The sequence below is a fragment of the Salvelinus fontinalis genome, chromosome 7 (genome assembly GCF_029448725.1).
Source record: "Salvelinus fontinalis isolate EN_2023a chromosome 7, ASM2944872v1, whole genome shotgun sequence".
Lineage (NCBI taxonomy): Eukaryota > Metazoa > Chordata > Actinopteri > Salmoniformes > Salmonidae > Salvelinus > Salvelinus fontinalis.
The window spans coordinates 27039062-27049840 of record NC_074671.1 but is presented as its reverse complement, the minus strand read 5'-3'; the positions used below and the strand labels follow the sequence as shown (position 1 = coordinate 27049840).

Here is a 10779-nt window from a genome sequence, read left to right as displayed (position 1 = left end):
GTTTCACTGTAAACATAGCAGAAGACATGAAACGAAGAGGAAAGTTTGTATGGCTTTATTTAATTCATTAACACTGGAAAGCTGTCATGGTAAAACACAATTGTGTATTTTGTTTGTGCGAAAATGACATTGATGATCATGCAGGGCTTTTTAACCCACCAATATATGCAGGAATGGATTGATAAAAATGACATACAGTTGAGATTAAACTAAATTATAGTATCTACATCTTATTGTGGGCTGGTTTTGAATATTATTATGTTAGGATACCTTCAAACACCCAAGCTTTTTCACTTTGTCTCAGGTAAATAGTTTCTTCTTAAAGCTTACAACATGTACTAGAAGGCATACATGTGAAACATTTCAAACGTGTACAATAGAAGAGGGCAAAAAAGACGGGTAATTAAAAGTACAGAAGAAGATAGATTGTGTCACTTGACTACAAAGTCATTAAAGAGGAAAGTAATTTCCACTGACAAAAAGGAGGGTATGAGATTTGTTAATTGATGAGCTCAAGGTATCATTCAATCCAAAGACTGTGGCTACAATGGAGCTTTAGGCCATTAGGGCAAGACGGGGTCTATTGCGCAGGGGTCTATAAAATCAAATCTGTTAACCTGAATTTGTGGGATAATTCAAAACCATAATTCCTCTAGCGCTGCAGGAATAGATGTCTGAATACATATGGACTGTTATGTTACAGCTTGAAACAAACATACTGTACAGAGTTGATTTTACACGCTGAGTTTTTTAATCGCAGAAACATGGTTATGGGTTTTGATTCAAGTAATGGCATAAAGATGCATATGTGACTGGTCTGTTTCACGAACGCAGGATACAGCATTGAGACATGGGGTTGCTAGCACAACTCAGCAGGATCATTTCTCATCAATTCATATAATGTTATTGGTACTCCTCTTCATTCCCTATCACATGACTGCCGGCCTCACACCTCCGGGATAGAGTGATCCATTAGGCTCTTCACAATGCTGGAAGACATCCTGGAGACACGTAGAGAGAAACAGATGGACAGTATATCAATGATTGTTCCTCCCAGACTATCCTGTGGGCGTGACAGTGTCCTACTAGCCTCGAGAAGCCAATCAGGTTTCTCCAGAACGAAAATTAGAGTTCTGGGATCGCAAGACTAGTGTCCTACAAAGACAGCCTTATATTAGCATATTCCCATAGGCATTTCCACCCGTTATGTGGTTTCACAGTATTACTGTTGAAAACCAATCAATATTCTGGTAAATTTAGATTTCTGGGGGCGATTAGTGGTTAATGGTTTTTGCGTCCGTTTCAACTCTGAACAGATCACTCGATACATCGTACTCACTTTTTCGTCATGTGCTCAAAGATGATGGTGGGTGTCACAGTGACAGTTATCACTCCACCAGCGGAGTTCAAGATGTCTGTAATCTGGGGATCCTGAACCCAGGAACAAAAGCAGAGGGGAAAAGTAAGTAATTGTTGGCACAAAGAACAGAACAGCAAATTGACAAAAAGACACATTTTCTGATGAATACACTGCAAAATGATCAAAGAAAAAATGATTGTGAAAACATTGGTTGTTTTTGAGTGCAACCAATCAGGACAGCTTGTTTACCTTAAGTCCAATGACATTCTGCCCATTGACTTCACAAATGTGGTGATCAGTCAGGAGGCCGTTGCGGGCAGCAGAACTGTCCTTCACGATAAAGGTGATCTTCCCCTTCTTAAAGATGAAACCCAATTGGCCGTTGATGTCTTTGTGCAGGGTGATGGTGCGCTCAAATGGCCTGTCGAAATGTACAGTTGCAAACACTATAATACACACCATAGTACTATAATGATATCTGTTGCAGCTAGAGTGTTTTGGCACACAGTATCCTCATCCAGAAGCATGATGGACCAAGTCAAGTCAATAATTCAGTGATGTAACTGGATCCTCAGTTGAATTATGAATGGCTGGTGGGAGCTCACCTGTCCCGTACCACAAAGGCTATCCTCTCGGCGCTGGCGTTCTTCAGCACCTTGTGGGCCTTGTCCGTGCTCCACCCAGCACAGTTCTCCCCGTTTATCTGCAGCACCTGATCTCCAAAGCGCAGGCCGCCCAATGCCGCGGCAGTGTTCGCTTGTACCAGCTGAACAAACACACCCTGCCAAGCAACACTGATACTCAGCAACAGAACTGTATCCAAGGGAGACATTTTGAGTACAAATGTGGCGCTATAGTCAGGCTTGCTAAAGGGAAAACCTAGGGTGGCCTACTATTTTGTTCATACTTCCAACTGGATCGTTTTATATTACTTGACATGTCATTGAATAGTGCCAGTGTCTTACATTGTCCACAGATTTGAGGCGCAGTCCGATCTTGCCGTCGCTGTCCTTGCAGAGGATGACCTCCCTGATGCCTTGCCTTATCTCAGCCCTGCGGATGCCACAGTCATTCCCTGTGATCGGAGCGCTCATGTAGCTCAGCGCGGAAGTCCTGGGAGCCACAGCCTGCAGAAACCACACAGAGCCAACATATCTCTCTCAAAGAGCCACAGAGGTGAAAACATTCATCAGCATCCCATGGAGTAGATGACAATTAACGTCTACTTTATGGTTCATTTCTGCAGTTTTAGATTAAACAGAGACATGATAGTAAAGAAATAGCAAACAGGGTTGGTGTCAATTATATTTTATTTCAGGACCGTGGACTGAAATTCAACTAAATCAACCCTGACAATAACTGCCACCATTTTATATCAAATTATAGACCCAGAGTGTGATTACCCCAGAGTAGTCTTCTGCTGGTACCATGGACAGCGCCTGGCGAAGTGCATCCTCACTGAGGTTCAGCCCCATGAACTCTGAGAGCTCAGGGTACAGTTTGGGGTAGAGTCCTGCAAAGCAACCAACACCAACAGATACAGTGAAATGAGAAACAAAGGCAAGCTACGATCAATAATTATTTCCCATTTGCTCTAAGAGTGGATACAATTCTACCATCATTTGTGAGACATGATATCAAAAGGTTAGTAGAGTCAGCACGTGAAGACATTACAACATATCCAGACTGCATCATTGATAATGGAAGACTTATGGGAGGAATTCGTTACTCGTTTCTTCCTCCACAGGATTTGGATTTGGAGCATCCTGTACAGCAAGTAGAGCAGGTGTCTTGCTTGGACTGGCAGAGTAAGTACTTCGAGCCTGGTAAAATAATGAGGCCAATTAGTTATACATGTGCTCAATAACAATGCATTAGGTGTTTCTGAAGTGTTGAAACAAATGTAGGACTCTTACCTGTATAAATTGATCCACCTTCATGTCCTCCAATGATGGATACAGCGACATGGTGGTTTCTAAAGAGAAAAGTTGCATAAGATTGATTGCAAAGACTCAGCTATTCTAATAGGTTTCCCTTATTCCTCTGTGTAATTACAGGCTTTCAGCATCTGTAGGCCTAACTGGTAATGTCTAATACATTAACAACTACCTAATTTATGTCTGAAAAATGTACATCAAAGGTCGTCTTGGTCTAGCTGGCTGTCCTATCAAATGTTGGCTAAATACGGATAGGCCTAAACCCAATATTGTTATTTCAGTAATCCAGGGCAGCACCAAATCGATCACATGAAAACAAGCTCCTGTCTATTTTTATCAAACTGCACATGAGTTAGGCTATGTTCTCATTCACCGTAAGGGATTTATTCATGAGACATCAAAGCATAAGCCTAGTATAAAAATTCATCGAAAAACCGCATTATGACGCGAACCCCATTGAGATGCTTCCAGCTATTTTTATACAAGGGAGAATTAGACGCAGTGAACCTCAACCAGAAGAACGAATTAGCCAACTCCTCAGATATGACCTGCGAATATAATAGTCTACTCATATTTGATACGAATAAAAAGCGTGAACTAAACACTATAGCCAAAATGTAAGAGAAGGAAACGGGAGGCAGAGATATAACCGTGTCCAACATTGATAAATACACCCACGCGCAATATTATGCTAACAATAGGCTACCACCCTAATATGCCGGACAAAAAATAACTCATGTTGGTTATTTGGCGTTTTTCTTCTAATGCATCAGTTTAAAGACTATATTGTACGCATCATTGTGGCTATTTGCAATATGGATGGGGATGTGTAGCTTAATTGAGAAATTGCCTACATTGTTATGTTTGAGAAAATAAAAAAGACAGGAGGAAAACGCCAAAACTCACCTGGCAAGCGCGAGGAAGTCCGAGAGAATAGCCTACTTATATGTGTTTTTATTATGCGATATATTGACTGTCCGTTATACATGCACGGTCACAAATTGTCTAGTCTACTGTGCTGTTTTTTCCATTGAGGTGTAACGGTTTCTGATATCCGTACGTTTGTTGTGGAGACAGCTAGGCGGCTATGCGCGTGTTGCGCGACCTTGTCCAGCCCATTTATTATAGGACAAGGTAGCGTAACAGATCAGTTACCTAGAACGGCTGCTGTATAGCCTAAAAGCACAACAAGAATAGCCCCTTACGGCGTTTTACTGTGTTAGATAACTATATAAGTGAACATAGTGGAAAATAAAAACATATGTTTTCTTTAAATTAATATATCAGAGATGTTTTAGTGAAACATTACATTTTTCAGTATTTTATTCGTTTTCTGTCCTTCATCTAACTGCTTTGCCATTCATCTAACTGTTAATTGATTGAACAATTATATGTAGTAGCCTAGCAGAGATTCCTCTTTAGTCAACTGAGAAGGCAGTTTGTGTCATAGAAATAGCCTTTTAGCCTAATCTCTATGGTTTGTGTATTGGAGACAGAAATGGAGGAGAACCCATTATTTTATAGATTTATTTCTAAGAATATTTGGTGTAGGGGCATACATGTGAGGATGAAATGCTAGTTTACATAGGGAGCAGGCCAGCACAGACAGGATAGGACCAGAACTCTGGAGTACCATAATATCATCATTCTGGTTCTGGAGCATCACAATGCTGTTGTCATGACAACATACCCAACAATCTAGATGTTGCAAAAATAAATTCCACTTCTGAGTCACTTTTGCTGAACACTTGAAGCAGAGCACAATGCAAACCTATAAGCCTGAATGACACATATAAGTCTGAATCCTTAAACTCAGCAGGTGGAAATTAATAGATTTATTTTTAGAATCCAATACTTTTTTTCCCCACAGACCTGAAAAAACAGAAACAGGATAACGGACAACGTTCTTGTGCTGTGAGTTTCCATAATCAATCATCTGTAATTAAGTAGCCTATTTGGTGGGCTATTACAATCTAGCTGTAATACAACTTCCCCTCTGTTGAATGAATGATTCAATCTGACTTTGCCATGTTAATTTTACCTGGCTAGACTAAACTAGACTACACTAGACTGGACTAGACTGAACTAGACCAGTAGATTGGACTAGACTGAATAGAATAGATTCTCAGAGAGCGAGGGCTGGAGGAGAGAACTGGAGAGGGAGATAGAGGGAGATGGAAAGAGCGTTAAAGAGAGTGCGGGTACACAGGTGAAGGAAGAAACTTTGAAGGCTCTCTATGGACTGCTGAGAGAGAGAGAGAAAGAGAGGATGAAGGAGGTAGAGAAAGAAGCATAGAGGATGAAGGAGAGAGAGAAAGAGGTAGATGATAAAAGATAGAGATAAAGAGGTAGAGGATGAAGGAGAGAGAGAAGGGGAGATGGAGGAGGGAGAGAAATAGGTAGAGAGGATGAAGGAGAAAGAGGTAGAGAAGTTGAAGGTGGTAGAGAAAGAGGTATGGAGAAAGAAGGAGAGAGAAAAAGGTAGAGAGGATGAAGGAGAGAGAGAGAAAGCAGAATAGAGGATGAAGAAGAGAGAGAAAGAGGTATAGCAGATGAAGGACAGAGAGAAAGAGGAAGAGAGGATGAAGGAGAGAGAGAGAAAGAGGTATAACAGATGAAGGAGAGAGAAAAAGAGGTAGAGATGATGGAAAGAGAGGATGAAGGAGAGAGAGAAAGAGGTAGAGAGAATGAAGGAGAGAGAGAAAGAGATAGAGAGGATCAAAAAGGTGAGGGAGAAAGAGGGTGTATATGGAGAAGAGGGTCAAGAACTAAATGGAGCGGGTGAGAGAGGAGGTGCGGGGAGAAAAGGAGAGTGAGCGAGATGATGGAAGGAGAGAAGGAAGAAATAGAAAAAGAAAGACAAGGAAGCATACATATACACATTGTTGGAGCTGGAGAGAAAAAAGATATACTGGAGAATGTAAGACAAAACCTGGGAGACGTGAGAGTGTGTTGAGAAGGCGAGAGATGCTCAAAGACAAAGCAGAGAAAGAGATAGCAGGACTATGAGATGAAGATTGGCGAGTTGCAGGATGAGAAGAGGGAATTGATCCGCAGACTTGTCAAGTAAAATAGACCGGGGATGGAAAATACAGGTACAGAAACGCCAAATGACCTTCTGTATGTATTCTGTTTTGTACACTGCACATAGCCAGAGCTATAGGAATAGAATAAAAACACTATACAGGTACATCTATGGCCACAAACACTATTCACTAACATTAGGTTATATACCTAACCAGAGACACTATTCACTAACATTAGGTTATATACCTAACCAGAGACACTATTCACTAACATTAGGATATATCCATAACCAGAGACACTATTCACTAACATTAGGTTGTATACCTAACCAGAGACACTATTCACTAACATTAGGTTGTATACGTAACCAGAGACACTATTCACTATTATTATGTTATATACCTAACCAGAGACACTATTCACTAACATTAGGTTATATACCTAACCAGAGACACTATTCACTAACATTAGGTTATATACCTAACCAGAGACACTATTCATTAGAAATTGAATAGATCCCAGATAGCCTACTCGTGTTTGGATGCATAAACCACCTCAAAGCACTGATGCGGTAAGTACACAAAGCTCTTTCTTTCATTGTCAGATTCCCAGACAGGACAGCTACAGTGATTACATCCCTGACCTCATCAAAAGGGAGTAGAATGGAGAGAGGAACACACATTTCTACTCAAATGATAAATAAAGGCATGCAAAGGCAACGTGGTTATTTGTAGAACCCTATGAAATGACAATTAAACAGCAGGAAATCTTACCTGGCCTTTAACGCATGTAAGAGCATGGTTTATTTTATTACTGCTAAGTGCAAATATGTTGGAATGGTCACTGACTAGCAAGGCAAACTCCCTGTTGATTGGCTTTTGGTTTTATGAGAAAGGTTTCGCGACACACGTGCTTGTGGTTTTGCCATTTGTGTAAAAAAAAAAAAAAGAACTTACTAAAAGTTTTGCAGGATAATTCAAATGTAATGAAATATAAAAGACCAGGCCTAAGCAGTTGATAAGCTATTTAATACAGTAACAAGCAGAATTGAGCCTTTCATAGTTATGGTAGCAGTTGAAGTGCTATGCATGTCCTTATACAGTATACATTATACAATACAAAAAGATCTTGGGCCACTGGTACATTGCATTGGTGATGCATTGACACGTAGAGCAAGCCAATAGTCCCCAAACGCAACCATCCGGTTCTAATTCGCCAATGAACACAACAGTGACCACATGGAGGAAACTACAGAACCATTACAAAACCAAATAGAAATTGATAACATGCTTTGCCAGCTAAAGAGTTTATATTCACACAGCGCTTGGACACAGACACACACGTGGGTATTGATAAAAGCACACAGGAGCTAAGCATCAACACTGAAGTGCAAATAGCAGAACATAATGCGCCCAGCCTCAGGAATGACTTGAGTATCAGTCCATGTACCCAGACAATGCTGACTGTGCCAATGCTGCTTAACTAGTTGTTTTTGTTGTTGAAAGATAGTAAGGTACTACAGCAGCCATCTTAAAATCAAGGTTCTGTCTTGAGAACTGCAGGTTTTTGGGAAGCATGCAGGCTGACAGGACAATGTTTTCAGGACCACAAATACCTATTGTAGATCAAATAATGCATAATGGATAATGAATTACATCCACTGTATCTACAGGAAGCATTTACAACCTTACTGTAAGCACTAGGTAAACATGATGAAACAGCAGCATATAGGGTTACTGTATGAAAACGTCACAGTTTGACATAGCATCACCCTATAGTGCATCCTATCCTTAAAGGACAAGACAGACCAACACGAATGTTGGCCATGCGCAGTAGATCACCTGCTGGGTGTCAACGAACGGTGTCGATTCAACATGTAGAACCGTAGGGAAATGAAAAGAAAAGGAAGGCCAATGTTCTGTGGTCAGAGGCGTTAGGACTGCCACCAGCGTGTAGGTATGTCTTGTCCTTTAGTTGGAACTTTGGTTAGCAGTCCTTAGGTCCAAATTTTAATTGTGGGAAGGTTTTGTAATTGGAAACACTTTTATTTGAATGCCTGCTTTTAAACTACTTATAAACACTAATCTATATAACCGTGTTTACCTTTATACAGTATAAGGCCTGTTGTTGATGATTCAATACATACTTTACACATATACATGTTTTACTATACATATGCATGTACTCCAACAAGTGTTTTATGTTTACGCATTTTACGTTTCTTTATCATGTAGATATTTCATAGTGTTTCTGGATGTCTTCATGAGTGACATTAGTGCTATGACATCTGGCATGATAATGAATAAAAAATGATTCAATTGTATTAACTTACTGTTAATAAATGAACAAATGCATAATACATGATGATTTATAGTTTACTATTGATTCACAAATGGTTCAGAAATACCAATAATGATATTATACTTTGACATAAATGCACTGTAAGATGCTATGTTAAATACATCACAAAGCGTTTATCAACTACCTATGTAGTAGTTATCTTTATTTAGTGCTTATGGATGGGTTATGAATGCCTTTTGTAGCTAGTTCCGCTAATCATGACCTAATAAAGCTCGAGTCCTCTCAAACATGGGAGACTTTCTGAGACTCTCGTGCATGTTTGATGCTATACAGCCATTTGATAACGCGTGCATTGCGCTCGACGGCAGATATTCCGTAGGGAACGCGCTCAGCCGAGTCCGCGTCGTCTGTCAGGTTGTCGTTGCTATGTAGCGATCGCTCGCAGTCGGAGCTGATCATGCTGGCGCTGCGGAAGTTGAGGGAGAGGAGGTCGGAGTTGGCTCGGGCAAAGCTCTCCACCACACCGAGGCCCTCCAGCTCCCCGGGGTCCAGCCCACAGTAGTTAAAGAAGCGCTCCACGTCAGCGCCTGCTCGGGCATAGCGCTCACTCAGGTCAGATTTGGACCGGTTCAGGGATGGTCTCCGGGGAACAGAGGCATGGGGCTTGGGTGGCGGGGGCGGGCCGGAGCCACCGCTAATACCGGGCTTCACACGGAGGGGCAAGCGCAAGTCTGAGGAGCTGAGTGAGAGGTGCAGCAGGCCCTCGACAGGCCGTTCCTGCAGGAGGCTGGCGCTCAGGTTGAGGTTGGCACCCTGCGTGGGGAACACCCGCAGCGACTCAGCAAAGGAGCGGCGGTGAAGCTCGCTGGACCGGGAGCGCTGTGGGGCCCAGCTCCTCGCTCCATTCCCCTGGCCCGCCATGCAACTCTCTGAACTGTTGAGAAGATTCCGCAGGATCTCTAAATTGAGGTTGGCACGCTTGGCTTGGCACACATCAGATTTACCGTTGTTTTTGTTGGAGGCTTTGAGGGCAGGGCTGCTGCCAGCTCTCTTGGGACCATATGCAGGGCCACCAGGGGGTCCAGGAGGGCTGGGCAGGAGAAGAGCAGACGTCACAGGCTCCTGCTTGGCGTTGATCACCTCTTGGCTCTTCACGTACTTGGCCTTGTCCGCCTCCAGCCTCTCCACGGCGCTCATACGATGGGGTTGGTGCTGTTCTGCGGCCTGCCTGCGGAAGTATTCAGGCCCCTTGTTGAGGATCCGCAATGGCACCGTGCCGGGTTGAGCCGGGCCGGCTGTGGCAGCAGGTAGGGTGACATCCTTGCCCACGCCTTCTGACTGAAGCATCTCCGTGGGCATGTCAGAGATTTTCTCCCCCGCCACAGTCTTGCTGGATTTGGTGGTACTACGCACCACTCACAGCACTGCCTCAGAATAACAGACATCCAGCCGGAGGAATGCTCTGCTGCTGCTGCTGCTGCTGTTGCTGCAACCTGCGTCTGGCCAGTATCGATAACACAGCCTCATTGCACCTCCCAGCAGGTAACACCGGCCCTGTTTTGCTTCCCGTCTATATACAAATCTATATTTATCTATCTCTTTTGTGCTAAATCTATGACTCTCCCTGTATCTATCCCTCTCTCTCTCTACATCCTGAAATATCTCTTTATATTTTTTCCTGGCTGTGCGCAGTCTCGGTCTGAGTCTCTGAGCAGACGTGGGTAATGGAGCCTGTGGCGTTTGTCTTCTTCTCCCAATCCAGTGGATTCTTCCAATGCAGAGATGGATGCAGCTTTCTCCCCCAGTCCTTTGTGCTGCTCAGCCTAGGCAGCGACCTGAAACCCAGCACAGCCTTCACAGCCAATCATGTCACAGGAGAGTTGACATCACTTTTCTAGCAACAACAGGAAGAGAGGGCAAGGTAGGCTTGTGGTTGGCTGTTATAGCAAACTCTACGATCCGATTGGTTGATCAAGCACCAAGGGGAGGGCTGGGTAAAGGAGTCTCTGTAATAGCATGTGGGAAAATATTACACTGTGGAGCACTACTGATTTTTCAGAGAGGTGAACAGGATTTTCCAGAGTGGAATAAAATGTTTCACAATGAAACATTAATTCCACTATGGTGATGATACTGTCCACATATACTGAAATT

At 42.7% G+C, this 10779-nt stretch overlaps 2 protein-coding genes across 2 annotated transcripts; both read right to left on the bottom strand.

The window, feature by feature from the left end:
- Positions 1 to 39: 39 nt before the first annotated feature.
- Positions 40 to 4425, bottom strand: sdcbp (syndecan binding protein (syntenin)). Its single transcript, XM_055928950.1, has 9 exons — positions 4204 to 4425; positions 3277 to 3335; positions 3090 to 3183; positions 2764 to 2873; positions 2326 to 2487; positions 1966 to 2141; positions 1610 to 1781; positions 1340 to 1431; positions 40 to 1001 (listed from the first exon to the last, which is right to left on the bottom strand). Exons 1-9 carry the CDS (start codon positions 4283 to 4285, stop codon positions 947 to 949), a joined length of 1002 nt encoding a protein of 333 aa, XP_055784925.1. The 5' UTR covers positions 4286 to 4425; the 3' UTR covers positions 40 to 946.
- A 2908-nt stretch (positions 4426 to 7333) lies between these two features.
- On the bottom strand, positions 7334 to 10487 carry LOC129859318 (protein FAM110B-like). Its single transcript, XM_055928947.1, has one exon. It carries the CDS (start codon positions 9982 to 9984, stop codon positions 8908 to 8910), a length of 1077 nt encoding a protein of 358 aa, XP_055784922.1. The 5' UTR covers positions 9985 to 10487; the 3' UTR covers positions 7334 to 8907.
- Positions 10488 to 10779: the final 292 nt, after the last annotated feature.